The sequence below is a fragment of the Myotis yumanensis genome, unplaced genomic scaffold (genome assembly GCF_028538775.1).
Source record: "Myotis yumanensis isolate MYYU_CA2020_CCGP unplaced genomic scaffold, mMyoYum1.0.hap1 SCAF_3, whole genome shotgun sequence".
Taxonomy (NCBI): domain Eukaryota; kingdom Metazoa; phylum Chordata; class Mammalia; order Chiroptera; family Vespertilionidae; genus Myotis; species Myotis yumanensis.
This window is the reverse complement of record NW_027223754.1, coordinates 163,924,140-163,940,864: the sequence shown is the minus strand read 5'-3', so window position 1 is coordinate 163,940,864 and position 16,725 is coordinate 163,924,140. Positions and strand designations below refer to the sequence as shown.

Below are 16,725 nucleotides of genomic sequence, written 5' to 3'. Positions count from 1 at the left end.
CAAGTGAAACAAATATATATTCTAATGATATAAAGACAAAATGCATCATTGCATATAAGTCTGAAAATAGGAAATTTAAATGTTTGAGGAAGTTAAAAAAGAATAGGAGATCTATAACTATGGACATGGAAAGGTCTCTAAAGCACACAGGCTAACTGAAAAAGCAAGCCTCAAAACAGTTCATACCGTACAAGCCCACTTATGTTTGAAAGAAAAGAAAATGTGTGTATACCTATGAACATGTGTACTAAAAGCACAGAAGGGGACTAGAAGGATACATACACACTAAATTGTAACCATGGTTACCTCTGGGGAGAGGTTGGAGAGTCAGGGTAAGACTGACAAAGGGGAACGTCAGTGTTGTGCTCCCAACACTTTTGTATTAATGAATCTTCTTAAACGAGAACATACTTGTCCACATGATAAAGACCAAAATAAGGAAAGAAGATCAAGTATGAATGTAACCAAAACTGTCAACTTTTCATAATTTTTGTGTTTTTAAAAGAGTTTATCACTTTAATAGGCTTTAAGAGCATTCAATGAAAATCCATGAGTTTTCATAGTTTAGTTTTTGAAAAAAAACCAAACAAGCTGGCTTTCTGACTTGGGACTAAGTGTTACAACTGAAAGACGTTGTTCTAAGGCCACCACAACGCCCAGGAATACCTTGAAGACTTTGATCTGGCAGCTGGCTGAGTGCAAGTGCTCGGTATACTCCCCGTTCTCGTTCTCCTTGAAGGTATCGATTTGTACTCGGAACGGCACTCCCTTTTCTCCGCCATGTTTCCTCATGGTGAACTCTGTGCTGATACAGTGCACCTGAGGAGAAGACAATGCCCACGTCCCAGTACTGCTAAGCCAGGCAAACCAGTCAACGTCTTTGAGCAACTACTAAAAGCACTGTGAACAACTACAAAAAAAACTTTCACTCTTTTTATCTTGAAGAATTTATACTCTAATGATGGAAATGAGGAAAACTTAAATGATTTACAAATGCAAACAAAATAAATCTAATGTTGCCCTACCCAGTTTTGCTCAGTGGATAGACAGAGTGTCAGCCTGCAGACCAAAGGGTCCCGGGTTCAATTCCAGTCAAGGGCACATACCTTGGTTACAGGCTCCTCCCTGGCCGGGACCTGGTCAGGGCCTGTGCAGGAGGCAACCAATCGATGTGTTTCTCTCACATCGATGTTTCTCTCTGTCTTCCCTCTCTCTCCCACTAAAAATCAACGGAAAAATATCCTTGGGTGAGGATTAACAACAACAACAAAAATATATCTAATGCTAACAAGAGCTACTATGAGGAATTAAATTAACTGCATCAGAGAATATAGAGTTAACATAAAAGAAATTATTTCTGTTAATAAAAGTTTCCTGGACTTTTAGATAGATTTTACTTAGCGGAGGCACCATCTATGCTGGGAAAACAGTATATATGAAAGCTGGGAAAATAGTATATATAAAAGCTGGCAACAGGAGGAATAAGGTTTGCCTGGCTTCTGCATAAAGTCTAAGACCTTGGTGAATCTGAACAGTGGAACTCTGACTGACCAAATACTAGCTTGGGTAAGTTATTAACTTCTCTAAGTATCAAGGACTAGTCCTACTCCACAGGATTATTGTTGAAAATCTTAAATAAAATTATGTATACAAAGTGTTAACATGGGGACCACTTAATCTATTAGCTATCATGATGACAAATAAGAATTTTCAAGGAATCTACCCAAAGGTGATAATCACATATGCAAATCAAATTTTAAGTATAAAGATGTTCAAAATAACCTTATGGATAATAGTGAAAAATCAGGACAATCTCAATGCTAAATAATCATTAGATAAGTTATGGTATATCCAGAATAAAATACAGAGTGGGGCAAAAGTAGGTTTACAGTTGTGAGTATGCAAAACACAGAGTATATTCTTATATTATTTATTAATTGTTGTATTATTTTCCATAGGAACAGATGTAAACCTACTTTTGACCTACCTTGTATTATGCAGCCATTAGTAAGCATTTGGGGGAGAAACAAATACATAAATTGGGGAAATCAGAAGAGCAATGAAGAAACTCCTCATTGCTTTCAGGAACATGCTCAGGAGTCTGTACTTGAGAGTCATACTGGAGCCCTGGAAAGATTTCCAACTCAACATGTTTTATTCTTTAAGAAACAAATTTGTAGTAAGAGATGCTCTTCATAACTGGAGCCCCATTTGCAATGCCTTACCTGAATAAACACAGATGTCCTCTTTGCAGGGTCCCACAGGAACTCCACTGTGTTTAGTTGGTTTGGATTAGCCCGAGGATCGATTATACCCACAGACATTGGGATATCTGAGAAACAAATGGTATTCATTGAACAATTCTGAGTGCTACTGGGTTTAAGTAAGAAAGCACTGATTCTTATACAGATATTGTTGGTCTCTAGTTACCAAGATTTTTATGTAAACCTCTTTTTGCCAGTGAAAGAGGTTTGAATAGAGCTAACATTAATCTAAATACTTTGCTTCTGAGTATCTTTTTTTTACTTTAAAAAGTTTAATTCCACTTAAAAATAGATTTAGTCTATACACTAGCTCTAGTGTCATGAAAATTGTAACATAATCTGCTTCACTTACTTTCTGGATTAGTGTTACTGCCAGAAGTACACTAGGAATACTGCTATAGAAGGATAAAGTACAGTGTCTGAATAAAGGCATAAAGTATTGTATCACAGATAGAAGTGGGAAAGTCATCAAATAATCCTATAGCAGAGTGACATATCTTACACTCAAGAGGTAAGCAAAAATGAGTGGGCTTTAGTAGAACTTTGCATTCCATTCCATATAGCACAAACTCAAATACCATTCCCTGGCTTCTATTAATATTCAAACTAAGTGATAAGGCCAGGCTAATATTATTATATCTGTGCTCTAACTATACTGTTTTAGTATCAATGATTTAAACAAGAAAGCGTTAAGTGGATCCTACTCCACAGTGTTAGTTGTGTTGGATTCATCTTAAAGCCAATTTTATTATATGGATATCTGTATGAGAACCAGTGTTTTCTCAGGTAAATCTAGTAGTACTCAGATTTAACTATGTTTACCAATAGGAGATAGTAACCAATAAGAGACCAAAGACACAGATGCTGGGATTCAAAGTATGTTTACAAAGAGAGCCTGTGCATGTTTGTAAAGATCTTTCCCTTTTGTGCCATGGTTTAAGAAAACCAAATTCTACTCTGTGGAGAAAGGTAGAAAAACTTGAACTGCAAACCAAGAGACATAAATTCGAATCCCAGGCCTCCTACTTTAGGTAAGACAAAGTACTAGCTCTCAGATATTAGTAAAATAAAAGAACTTTGAGGAATTTAGGGGTAAATCCTGGCCCTTTTATACACTACTCAAAACAAAATATCAGACCTGGAATAGCCAAAACAATCTTGAAAGGTAACAAAATTAGAGGTCTCATACTTTTTTATTCCAAAACTTCCTACATGCCCTGGCCAGGTAGCTCAGTTGGTTAGAGCATCATCCCAATACGCCAAGACTGCAGATTTGATCCCCAGTCAGGGCACATACAGGAATCAACCGATGAATGCATAAATAAGTGGAACAACAAATCAATGTTTCTCTCCCTTTCCTTTCCTCTATCCCTATAAAAATTAAAGAAAAAAACAACAACAACTTACTATGAAGTTACAATTATTAAAAACTAGAGGCCTGGTGCACGACATTTGTGCACTGGGGGTGGGGGGGGGGGGTCCCCTCAGCCCAAACTGCGCCCTTTAGCAGTCTGGGAGCCCTCGGGGGATGTCCGACTGACGGGTTAGGCCCACGTGGTGAGCAGGCCTAAGCTGCAGTCGGACATCCTTAGCACTGCTGCGGAGGGCTGCTGCTGCGCTCGCCAGCCATCAGCTGGGCTTGTGGCTGAGTGGTGCTCCCCCTGTGGGAGCGCACTGACCACCAGGGGCAGCTCCTGCATTGAGCATCTGCCCTCTGGTGGTCATTGTGCATCATAGCAACCAGTTGTTCTGCTGTTCGGTCGATTTGCATATTACCCTTTTATTATAGAGGATGGTGTGAGCCCTAGCCAGTTTGACTCAGTGGATAGAGCACTGAAGCAGATTAAAGGGTCCTGGGTTTGATTCTGGTCAAGGGCACGTTCCTGGGTTGCGGGCTCAATCCCCAGTCCTGGTTGGGGCACATGAAAGTGGCAACCAAACGATGTGTCTCTTCCCATCAATGTTTCTCTCTCTCTATGTCTCTCCCCCTCCCTTCTACTCTTTAAAAATCAATGGAAAAAATATCCTTGGGTGAGGATTAAACAAACAAACAAAAACTGGTGTAGTACAGGCATAAAGATGAATATATGGACAAATGGAACAGAATAGAGCGCTCAGAAACAAACCATCATATATATAGCAAAATGATTTTAGACAAGGGTGACAAGGCCATTCAATGGTAATGGGTAGTCTTTTCAACAAATGGTGTTGGAAAAACTGGAAATCAACATGCAAGGAATGAAGGTGGACTCTTACTTTACACCATCTATGAAAACTAACTTAAAAAATGGCTCTACACTGCCCTGTCTGGGTAGGGCAGTTGGTTAGAGCATCATCCCAATATACCCATGTTGCGAGTTTGATCCCTAGTCAGGGCACATACAAGAAAGCAGTCAATGAATGTATAAATAAGTGGAACAACAAATTGATGTTTCTCTTTCTCTCTCAAAAATAAACAAACAAACAAACAAATAAATAAGAATGTCCTTCCTTAAAAAAATATATCTACACCTAAACCTAAAACTCTTAGGAAAAATTTCATGATACTGGATTTTCCAATGATTTCTTAGATATAACACCAAAAGCACAGAAAAAAACCAAAAAAAAGATATAGTAGACTATATCAAAATTTAAAATGTCCATTAAAGGACACTATCAACAGTGAAAAGACAACCTACACAGAATAGGAGAAAATACTGTAACTCATATATCTGATGTGGGTTTAACATCCAGAATATATATAGAACTCCTACAACTCAACAACAAAACAACCAGATTCAAAAATGGGCAAAGAATTTGAATACACATTTCTCCCAAGATATACAAATGGCCAATAAGTATATGAAAAGATACCCAACATCACTAGTCACTAGAGAAATTTAAATCAAAATCACAATAAGATAGCACTCCATATCTATTAGAATAGCTAGTATTAAAAAAACAGAAAATAAGTGTCGGTAAGGAGGTAGAGTAATTAGAACCCGTGTGCAATTCTGATAGGAACATAAAATGTACAGCCACTGTGGAAAACAGTATGCTGGTTCCTCAAAAATTTTAAAATAGAATTATCATATAATATAGCAATTCCACTTCTGAGTATACACCCAAAAGAATTGAAAGCAGACACTAAAATAAGTATTTGCACACCCAGGTTCATAATAGCATTATTCATTCACAATAGCCAAAAGGTAGAATCAACCCAAGCATCCACTGAAGAGTGAATGGATAAACAAAATGTGCTATCTATATACAATGGAATATTATCTATAATAATAAAAGCATAATATGCTAATTGGACTGCACAACCTTCCAGACAAAGCTGGGGCTGCGAAGGAAGCCCGGGTCCCGGGTGCCTGCCAGTGGCCAGAGGGAAGCCAGGGTCCCGGGTGCCTGCCAGTGGCCAGAGGGAAGCCGGTGCCAGCAGCCGGGGGAAGGAAGGCCTATTCTTGCACGAATTTCGTGCATCAGGCCTCTAGAAGGTCATAAAAAGGAAGGAAATTCTGACACATCCTACTACATAAACTAACCTTGATGATTATGCTAAGTGTAATAAGCCAGTCACAAAAAGATAAATACTGGATAATTTTATGTATTAAAAATAATTAAAATTTTATGTTGTGTATATTTTACCACAACTAAATTAAAAATAAATAAAAACAACATAAAATCATGCTGAAGTAATGAATGTGACTGTTCTGGAGCTGAAGTGTCTCCACTTTCTAACTTTTGGTATCATCATGATAGTAAGTTTTTATACTTAACTAGAGGCCCGGTGCACAAAATTTTGTGCACTCAGGGGGGTCCCTCAGCCCGGCCTATGCCCTCTTGCAGTCTGGGACCCCTCAGAGGATGTCCACCTGCTGGCTTAGGCCCACTCCCTGGGGGATCAGGTCCAAGCTGGCAGTCAGACATCCCTCTGGCAGCCCGGCAGCCCTCGGGGGATGTCCTCTTACCAGCAGGGAGCAGACCTAAGCTGCAGTTGGACATCCTTAGCGCTGCTGAGGAGGCGGGAGAGGCTCCCACCACCACCGCTGTGCTGGCAGCCATCAGCCTGGCTTGTGGCTGAGCAGAGCTCCCCCTATGGGAGCGCACTGACCACCAGGGGACAGCTCCTGCATTGAGCATCTGCCCCCTGGTGGTCAGTCTGTGTCATAGTGACCAGTCATTCCCAGTCGTTCTGCTGTTAGGGTTAGTTTGCATATTACCCTTTTATTATCTAGGATGGAGGCCTGGTGCATGGGTGGGGGCCGGCTGGTTTGCCCTGAAGGGTGTGCCGGATCAGGGTGGGGGTCCCACTGGGGTGCCTGGCCAACCTGGGTGAGGGGCTGATGGCTGTTTTCAGGGTGGTCACACCCCTTCAGGGTGGGGGTCCCCACTGGGGTGCCTGGCCAGCCTGAATGAGGGGCTGATGGCTGTTTTCAGGCTGGCCAAGCCCCCCCGGCGACAGAAGCTCCCAGTCTCTCCTTTTTTTTTTTTTTTTTAAATTCTGGGATTTATTTACCTTCTATAATTGAAACTTTGTAGCCTTGAGAGGAGCTCAGAGCCGGCCAGGGTGGGTGGGAGGGAAGCTTGGCTTCCTCCATCACTGGAGCAACCAAGCCTCCTGCTCGCTCCAGCTCCGTGGCCACGGCCAGCTGAAAGCAGGTATCTGGGGTTTATTTATCTTCTATAATTGAGACTTTGTTGCTTTGAGTGGAGCTCAGAGCCGGCCACGGCAGGCGGGAAGCTTGGCTTTCTCCATCATTGGGGGAACCAAGCCTCCTACTTGCTCTAGCTCCATGGCTGCCGGCCGCCATCTTGGTTGGGTTAATTTGCATATAATCAATCGCTCTGATTGGCTGGTGGGCGTGGCTTAAGGCATAGCGAAGGTACGGTCAATTTGCATGTTTGTCTTTTATTAGTGTAAATAACCACTTCCAAGTACATGTAATTGAGTCCCTGAAGCATTTTCAATTAAAGTAAGCTCAAGTAAAGAACACCAATTCTCAGGCCATAGTTTATAGGCCTTTCCTGGGAATAGGTTCTCTTAACTCACCAATGTCAAGAATTCTATCTCCAGGTCGGTTCCACCTCCAGCCCTCCAGCTGCTGGTGTTCAGTGTATTGTAACCGTCTGTCATGGAACACTACACGGAATATACTCTAAAAGGAAGCAACAAAATCAAATGATAATAGGATTCCTTTAAAATAAATGCTGGCAAACAAAAAATTGCAGGAGTCACCCCCAGTTGGTTTCTAGATACAACCTAAAATTGTTTTTCTTAAGACCTATTTCACTCTAAGACCCACACCATACCAAGCTCTAATTCAAGGTAAATTTTATGATTGCTCAGATATAATCTTTACAATGAACCAGTTCATATTTGCTGAAACATCAGTTCTGATGGTAACTAAGCATAAAGGACTCATATCAGAAGCATTTCTACATGCCCCTACTGCTATCATGTAATATTTGGCTTGGCTCTTCAGATGCATATCAAAAACTCACCAAGGCCCTTGCTAGCTAACCCGCCATATAAACTGTAAACACAGAGCAGGTAGCAGCTATTTCCGTCAACTTTACTTTTATTATGCTTACTTTTCGGAAGTGCCTATTAATATCCTTCTTATCACCTTTTACAGCTGCTGCCCAAACTCCTCTGTCCCAATTGTACTGTGAATTCATTACCATCAGTCTAGACCAGTGGTCGGCAAACTGCGGCTCGCGAGCCACATGCGGCTCCCTGGCCCCTTGAGTGTGGCTCTTCCACAAAATACTACGTGCGGGCGAGCATGTATAGTGCGATTGAAACTTCGTGGCCCATGCACAGAAGTTGGTATTTTGTGTGGTCTAGACCAGTGGTTCTCAACCTTCTGGCCCTTTAAATACAGTTCCTCATGTTGTGACCCAACCATAACATCATTTTTGTTGCTACTTCATAACTGTAATGTTGCTACTGTTAGGAATCGTAATGTAAATATCTGATATGCACGATGGTCTTAGGCTACCCCTGTGAAAGGGTCGTTCAACCGCCAAAGGGGTCGCGACCCACAGGTTGAGAACCTCTGGTCTAGACAAAGAAAACTGCTATTCGTCAACACTAGCTTCTGTTTTCCTTACAAAAAGACAAAGTAGCCAAAGAGATGGGGGAACTTCTCTCAAGATCTCAAGGATGTTACTGTATTCCACCCGAAAAGAATTTCACCGAGCAGCGAAACTCTCCTGCCATGGAGTGGTAAGCCTTCTGTTCCTGCAGCTCTGAAAAAAATCTATGTGAATAGAGGGGCTCACTCTGACCCCACATTCTGCCAGCAAACTGTAGCAGGTAAGATATCACCAAGGCTTTTATGGAAGCAAAATAATATTACAAAGAGTCACTATAAAGGATGTTTATTCATTTTCTTTTACCTTCACCAACTTGCCATTAATTTCTGGAAGTTCTCCAAGTTTCCTGTTGTCTAGCATTCGGATTTCATAAGACTGTCCTGGAAGAAAAAGTAACTACATATTATATTCATCATAATTAATGTTCCAAAATTCAGAAAGAAAAAATTCAGTTGAGAGGTTCATTGTGGCAGCAGGAAGTTGAATTTTAGGAAAGCAGTGTTCTCTGAAGAATCTAACGTATGGGGCCACCGCGCTTTTGTTGGACGGGCTGACGGACGTGAGTCCCGGGGATGGGGGAAAGAACTGTCAGACACATCCAGGCGTCCAGACTCAGGCAGCAGGCTCAGGGAAGAAGTGGGTGCTCAGTGGACCTGAGGGCACCCAGGAGGGAGCTGGTGCCTGTGTGCTGTAAGAGGAATGAGATGAGAAACCCCTTACTCCCATGACACTATAGGCTGTGGCGGCTCTCCCCCTCCCCCAGCAGTTTATCTGCAGGTAAATTGAGGGGCCCAAAGTCGGATCCAAGTATCTAGAATAAGCTCTAGTGTTGGAGCAGCTAGAAAATGGTCCATGCGTGAATGTATACACCACTGCCCTTGCAATACCTTGAGGAGTATTCCTCTCTCAGACAGATCGTGATTTGGAATTACTGACTGATTAAGAGTCCTCTTTCTCCACACTCCTACTTCCAAAGAAAGGCATTTTAGCAACATTTTTGGAGCTTTGAAAGTAATGTTAGATTCTGTGTGGGATAAAAACATATGTAAGCCCTGGTCCCTTTCCTCAATTTAATGTAGCTGGAAGCCAAGCTATTTCCTGCGTTTAAAACCCGGTTCTTCCATTGTGTGTCCTTTTCAAATTTCTTAATCTTTGCCTCAGTTGCCTCAGCCTCAAAACAGGAATATTTAGTAATTCATCTCACAGGGCTGTTGAGAGGATTAAATGCCTTAATACATATAAAGCATGTAAAACAAGGCCTGGCACTTAATGAATCTATGACTGTAAGCTATCATCATCATTGTCGCATTATTGCCAGCATCATCTAGAAGTGACACACTATAGAAAAAGAAGGGTTTCCAATCACTTAAGGACAAAGTAAAACTTAGTAACAACCTGTCTATCTTGGGAGAGTACAGATAGAATTTTGTTTTCTTTTTCTTTTTTTTAAGAAGGGAGAGGGATAGGGAATTAGAAACATCAATGAGAAAGAAACATCGATCAGCTGCCTCCTGCATACCCCCTACTGGGGATGTGCCTGCAACCAAGGTACATGCCCTTGACCAGAATCGAACCCGGGACCCTTCAGTCCGCAGGCCGACGCTCTATCCACTGAGCCAAACCGGTCAGGGCTACAGATAGAATCTTATGAAAGTTTGTATCCCCCACAGTATCTTGTTTATGGATGTATGACACGTAATTGTTAAAAGCAGGAATTTTCATAAATTAGAGACAAAAAAAAAGGAATAAAATTCAGTTGGTTGAATACATAAAAATATAATATTATAGTATTAGTAAAAACAACTACAATCCTTTACTATATGCTAGGCACAGTGCTAAATATTTTCATGCATTGTATCATTTAATTTACCCAACTCTCTCTAAGGTATTATCAATCCCATTTTTACAGATAAGTTTATGTTTTAGTCAAACATAGTCATATCAATTGATGCAGAAAAAGCATTTGACAAGATCCAACACCCTTGCCCTAACCGGTTTAGCTCAGTGGATTAAGCATCGGCCTGCGGACTGAGGGGTCCCAGGTTCGATTCCGGTCAAGGGCATGTACCTTGGTTGCGGGCACATCCCCAGTGGGGGTGTGCAGGAGGCAGCTGATCGATGTTCCTCTCTCATTGATGTTTCTGACTCTCTATCCCTCTCCCTTCCACTCTGTGAAAAATCAATAAAATATATTTAAAAAAAAATTCAACACCCTTTCTTTTTTTCCCTCAGCAAAGTGGGAATAGAGGGATCATACCTCAACATAATAAAAGCCTTATATGTCAAACCTACAGCCAACATCATACTCAATGGGCAAAAACTAAAACCATTTCACCTAAGAACAGGAACAAGACAGGGATGCCCACTCTCACCACTCCTGTTCAACACAGTACTGGAAGTGCTAGCCACAGCAATTAGACAAGAAGAAGAAATGAAAGGTATCCAAATTGGAAAAGAAGTAAAACTGTCATTATTCGCAGATGACATGATATTATACATACAAAACCCCAAAGACTCCATTAAAAAAGCTACTAGACCTAATAAATGAATTCGGCAATGTAGCAGGATACAAAATTTATGCCCAGAAATCTATGGCATTTTTATACACTAATAGTGAACTTACAGAAAGGGAGATTAAAAAAACAATCCCATATACTATTGCACCAAAAAAATTAAGAGACCTAGGAATAAACAACTAAGGAGGTAAAAGACCTCTACTCAGAAAACTACAGGACACTGAAAAAAGAGATAGAGGAAGACATAAACAGATGGAAGAACATACCGTGTTCATGGATTGGTAGAATCAACATCATTAAAATGTAAATACTACCCAAAGCAATCTATAGATTCAATGCACTCCCCATTAAAATACCAATGGCATATTTCACAGACCTAGAACAAACTCTCCAAAAATTCATCTGGAATAAAAAAAAGACCCCGAATAGCTGCAGCAATCCTGAGAAAGAAGAACAAAGTAGGAGGGATTTCAATACCAGGTATCAAGCTAAATATTACAAAGCCACTGTTCTCAAAACTGCCTGCTACTGGCACAGGAACAGACATATAGACCAATGGAATAGAATAGAGAACCCAGAAATCGACCCAAACCACTATGCTCAATTAATATTTGACAAAAGAGGCAAGAGCATACAATGGAGTCAAGACAGTCTCTTCCATAAATGGTGTTGGGAAAATTGGACAGATATACCCCCCCAAAAATGAAACTAGACCACCAACTTACACCATAAACAAAAATGAACTCAAAATGGATAAAGGACTTAAACGTAAGATGGGAAACCATAAAAATCTAAGAGGAATCTACAGGCAGCAAAATCTCAGACATATGCCGAAACAATATTTTCACCGATACAGCTCCTAGGGCAATGGAAACTAAAGAGAAAATAAACAAATGGGACTACATCAAAATAAAAAGCTTCTGCACACAAAAGAAACCATCAGCAAAACAAGAAAGCCCACTGCATGGGGGAACATATTTGCCAATGTTATCTCCGATAAAGGTTTACTCTCCAACATTTACAGGGAACACATACAACTTAACAAAAGAAAGATAAACAACTCAATCAAAAAATGGGAAACAGACCTAAATAGATACTTTTCGAAAGAGGACATACAGAAGGCCAAGAGACATATGAAAACATGCTCAAAGATGCAAATCAAAATGACAACGAGGTACCATCTCACACCTGTCAGAATGGCTAACATCAACAAATCAACAAATGACAAGTGCTGGCGAGGATGTGGAGAAAAAGGAACCCTCGTGCACTGCTGGTGGGAATGCAGACTGGTGCAGCCACTGTGGAAAACAGTATGGAGTTTCCTCAAAAAACTAAAAATGGAACTCCCATTTGACCCAGTGATCCCACTTCTAGGAATATATCCCAAGAAACGAGAAACACCAATCAGAAAGCATGTATGTACCCCTATGTTCATAGCAGCACAATTTACCATAGCTAAGATTTGGAAACAGCCTAAGTGCCCATCAGCAGAAGAGTGGATTAGAAAACTGTGGTACATCTACACAATGGAATACTATGCTGCTGTACAAAGGAAGGAACTCCTACTATTTGCAACAGCATGGATGGACCTGGAGAGCATTATGCTAAGCGAAATAAGTCAGTTGGAGAAAGATAAATATCACATGATCTCACTCATTTGTAGAATATAATGAACAACATAAACTGATGAACAAAAACAGATCCAGAGACAGAGAAGCATCCATCAGACCGTCAAACCTCAGAGGAAAGGCAGGGGAGGGTGGGGGAAGGGGAAGAGATCAACTAAAGGATCTGTATGCATGCATATAAGCATCACCAATGGACACAGACACCAGGGGGGTGAGGGCACGAGCGGGGTTGGGGTGGGGAGCAATGGGGGAGATAAGGACACATATGTAATACTTTAATCAATAAAGAAAAAAAGGAGTTTATGCACCTTGTCCAAGGCCATACAACTGATAAACAATAATGCTGAGTGGGGTAATTCTTCTCAAATAGTAACCAATGAGGATGTTCAGGGAACATGGATTAGAAAAAAGAGGGAGATGGAAACTGAAAATGGGCACACAGTCAGAAGAAGCTATTAATATATATCACACATGACATTAAAACTCAAATATCTGAAGTAAGCCTTGGATTTTACAGTCTACACTAGAAAGATGCACTTTAAAAAAATGTTTATAGGAATTTCAGAGAGATGAAGGGAGAGGGAGAGAGAATCACCGATCGGCCTCCCCCTCCCAACCCCCCACTTGGCATTGAGCCCGAAACTCCAGGCATGTAGCCTGACCAGGAACCAAACCTCAACCTCCTGGTTCATGGGTCGACGCTCAACCACTGAGCACACGGGCTGGGCCAAAAGGTGCACTGTTTACATAAAGTGTACCTAATTAAATGTCATGAATTCAGCAGGTCTGCAGTAATACTGACGAACAAGGACGCATCTAACCTTGATTGAGATATGTCAGGGTTTCATCGTGGAGTTTCACAGCTGGAGAGGTGGCAGCACAAAGCACATACTGAAAAGGTAGGATTTTATTCTCATTATCAGGAGGCAGACTTGACTCTTCTTGCTTAAAAATGGGCAAGGCAAGGACATCACTGAAATAAAACACATAAATGACTTTTGTTAACATCTGACAAAGGTGCAAGAGCAGATTTATTGTGGAAGCAATTTAACTGCAAGTTGCTTTGGCAAACCATAAATATTACTCACTTCTTTGGAGTTTCTTCCCAACTATACAGTTCAGATTACCAGCTGTGATATCCCCCTGACCACAACAATGTGAGTAATGACAGATATTCACTGTTAAAACCACCTAAATGCCCAGACTGTGTTTCTAGGGAACATAGACAGGTGTTTCTAAAAGGGCTCTGAAAATCGTATGTAGAGTTCCAAAATCACAATTTAGGACACTCAGTAATATATCTGTTCTCTGAAATGCACCAACTGCAGTATCTATATTGAGCAGTCCCCCTTTATCCACAGTTTCAGTCACATGCAGCCTGAAAACATTAAATGGGAAATTTCAGAAATAACCAATTCCTAAATTTCAAGTTGCAAACCATTGTGAGTAGTGTGATGAAATCTCACGCTGTCCTGCTCTGTCCCACCCAGGACATGAATCATCCCTTTGTCCAGCATATACTTGGTATATGCTACCCACCTGTTGGTCACTTAGGAGCACTCTCAGTTATTAGATATTTACAGAAAGAGAGAGCATGAGAGAGAGAGAGAGAGAGAGAGAGAGAGAGGACACGCACATATTCCTTTTATTACAGAGCAATAAAAGATGTTAGTCTTTGGGAGATTTTATTGCCATACATTTTTTTTTTCTAAATTTTTTAAAAAATGATTGATTTGAGAGAGGTGGAGGAGGGGGAGAGTGGCTGTTTCTTGCATGTGCCCTTACCGGGGATCAAACTCACAACCTTGGCGTATCAAGACAATGCTCTAACCAACTGAGCTAACCAACTGAACTACCGGGCCAGGGTGCTATACATCCTTAAGTACATCACATTTGATGATTCCTTGAAGGGAAGGGCTAGTGAAGATTACCAGGAATCAAGGAAAATAAGATTTTGCAACAGAGCAACAGCTCAGCCTTTAGGAATGTAGAGTGTTTTTCTTCCTTCTCAAATGTCAGTGCCTAGCAAGGTTAATATATAGCAACAGTTCCTAGACTTCTCAATATAATGTGGTATTACACCTAATCCCTCATGACTAAGCAAAGGACTATCATTTGAAGCTGGAATTCTAAAATTGATTCTAAAGTTACCCCTAAAATTAACTCAAAATAGTACAGCCAAACTCAATACATAAAACTATGTTTTCTCATCAGAGGATTTAGGATCTAAAAACCTCAAATATATCTGAATTACTCATGTTCTTGGTACACTGAATTTCTTTTACTCTGCTGTGGGGACAAGAGTCATTCAATTCCACATTCCTATAGGTGGAGGCTAAAGGTCACCAGTAACTACAGTTCCAGGCCCCTGCTTATACCACAACAATAACAAATTCAACGAGAAACAATTTTGGAAATACAGAGAAGTCTCCTTCTCAGAGGTAAGTTGAGTACAGATTAGGAAAACCCACTCTGGTAGACTCTAACAATGTATAATAGTTGCTAACAATGCATAATTTGGCATTTTATTATATTCTCTGATTCCTTCATGTATTTAATTCATTCAGTGAAACATATGCAATTTGAAGGAATAACTTTTTTATGTGCTTATTAGTAAACTAGAGGCCTGGTGCACAAAATTTGTGCATGGGTAGAGTCCCTAGGTCTGGCCGGTGATCAAGGCTGATCGGGGCCTTCCAGCTGCCAGCCGAGGCCTTCCTTCCAGCTGCTGGCCAGGGCCTTCCTTCGTTCTGTGCTACCCCCTGGTGGTCAGTGCATGTCATAGCAAGCGAGTGATTGAACTCCCAGGCTCCTGGTCAAACTCCCAAGGGGACACTTTGCATATTAGCCTTTTATATAGATAGGTAGATAGATAGATAGATAGATAGGTAGATAGATAGATATAGATAGATAGATAGATAGATAGATAGATAGATAGATATTTGTTGGTATGATTTATATTTTTGTTTATTTGCATTGTCCCAAATACTCAGCCCTAATACACTGTAATCATTTTGGAATTCTCAACATCTCATAGTACCTCTAATCGAGGATAAGGATACAGAAATCTTACTGTTAAAAAGATAAATTGAATATATATATATATATATACACATATATATATATTTAAATTTTTTAAAATTAATTTTTAGAGAGAGGAAGGGAAAGGGGGTGGGAGGGAGGGAGATAAAGAGTGAGAGAGAAATATCGATGTGAGAATGAAACATTGATCAGTTGCCTCCTGCATGCATCCTGACAGGGGATTGAACCCACAACCTGGGTATGTACCCTGACCAGGAATCAAACGAACTCCCCACCTTTTGGTGTATAGGACAACACTCCTACCAACTGAGCCACACCAGCAAGGGCTAAGTACTGTATATTTTTAAAATGTGCATCGCAAGTGGAAATCCATACCTGAGAGTAGAGGCATAGCAGAAATCATTATTAACAGTGATCTTCCCTGTAAGTAACTGGGATTCCCTGAAGAGCTGCTTCTGATATACATTACCCTTCTCTGAATAGTCTCTACTAATTCACAACTATGGTTTAATTTTCTCCCTCAGGCCTACCAGCTGTGGAATGCCCTCTTCTAAAAAGATCCTACAGCATAGAAAGGGAGAGGTTGGATGAGCTCTATCTTGAGTAAGAGAGGCAAGCAGACAGGTGTCCATAGCATCTAAGGAAATTAGAAACTAACCGGGGACAGTAAGATGTCATGAGCTCCTAACTTCTCTATTTTATAACCCTCATTTCACCATGATGAAAATATTTGAAAACATGCCAATCCTATATAATAAAAGGCTAATATGCAAATAGACCGAACGGCAGAACAACCAAACAACCGGTCGCTATGATGTGTGCTGACCACCAGGGGTCATGCGTGGAACATGGCAGGCATCAGCCGTGGCCAGATGGTGGAGCAGGTGAGCGGGGGCACCACACCAAGGCAGGGCGCCAGTCGCTGTCATTGGGGCGAGCCTCTGGTGGTTACTGAAAATTCTTTGCTTCCATGCGCTATGGTCCTGCCCAGCGCTCACACCTGCTGCTGGTGCTGGAGCCGCCACTCACACCAACTGCTAGCACCAGCCCTGCTTGCACCTGCAGCCAGTGCCGGAGCCATGGCTCACATCCACTGCTGGTGCCCGGCACCATCCCATTCGCTCTGCGCCATCAGCAGGTGCGAGTCACGGCTGCCAGCCCTAATTGCCCCTGAGGGCTTCTCCACTTCCC

At 41.2% G+C, this 16,725-nt stretch overlaps 1 protein-coding gene across 3 annotated transcripts in view; it reads right to left on the bottom strand.

Annotated features, from left to right (window-relative positions):
• TFCP2 (transcription factor CP2) overlaps window positions 1-16,725 on the bottom strand; it is a 45,959-nt gene that overhangs the window by 11,044 nt on the left and 18,190 nt on the right. For all 3 annotated transcript variants that reach the window (XM_070410225.1, XM_070410226.1, XM_070410227.1), the window contains exons 2-6: window positions 13,314-13,465; window positions 8,652-8,728; window positions 7,300-7,405; window positions 2,226-2,332; window positions 667-819 (exon numbers count right to left, since the gene is read on the bottom strand). In XM_070410225.1, coding sequence (XP_070266326.1) covers window positions 667-819; window positions 2,226-2,332; window positions 7,300-7,405; window positions 8,652-8,728; window positions 13,314-13,465 — 595 coding nt within the window. The remainder of the gene's footprint in view (window positions 1-666; window positions 820-2,225; window positions 2,333-7,299; window positions 7,406-8,651; window positions 8,729-13,313; window positions 13,466-16,725) is intronic.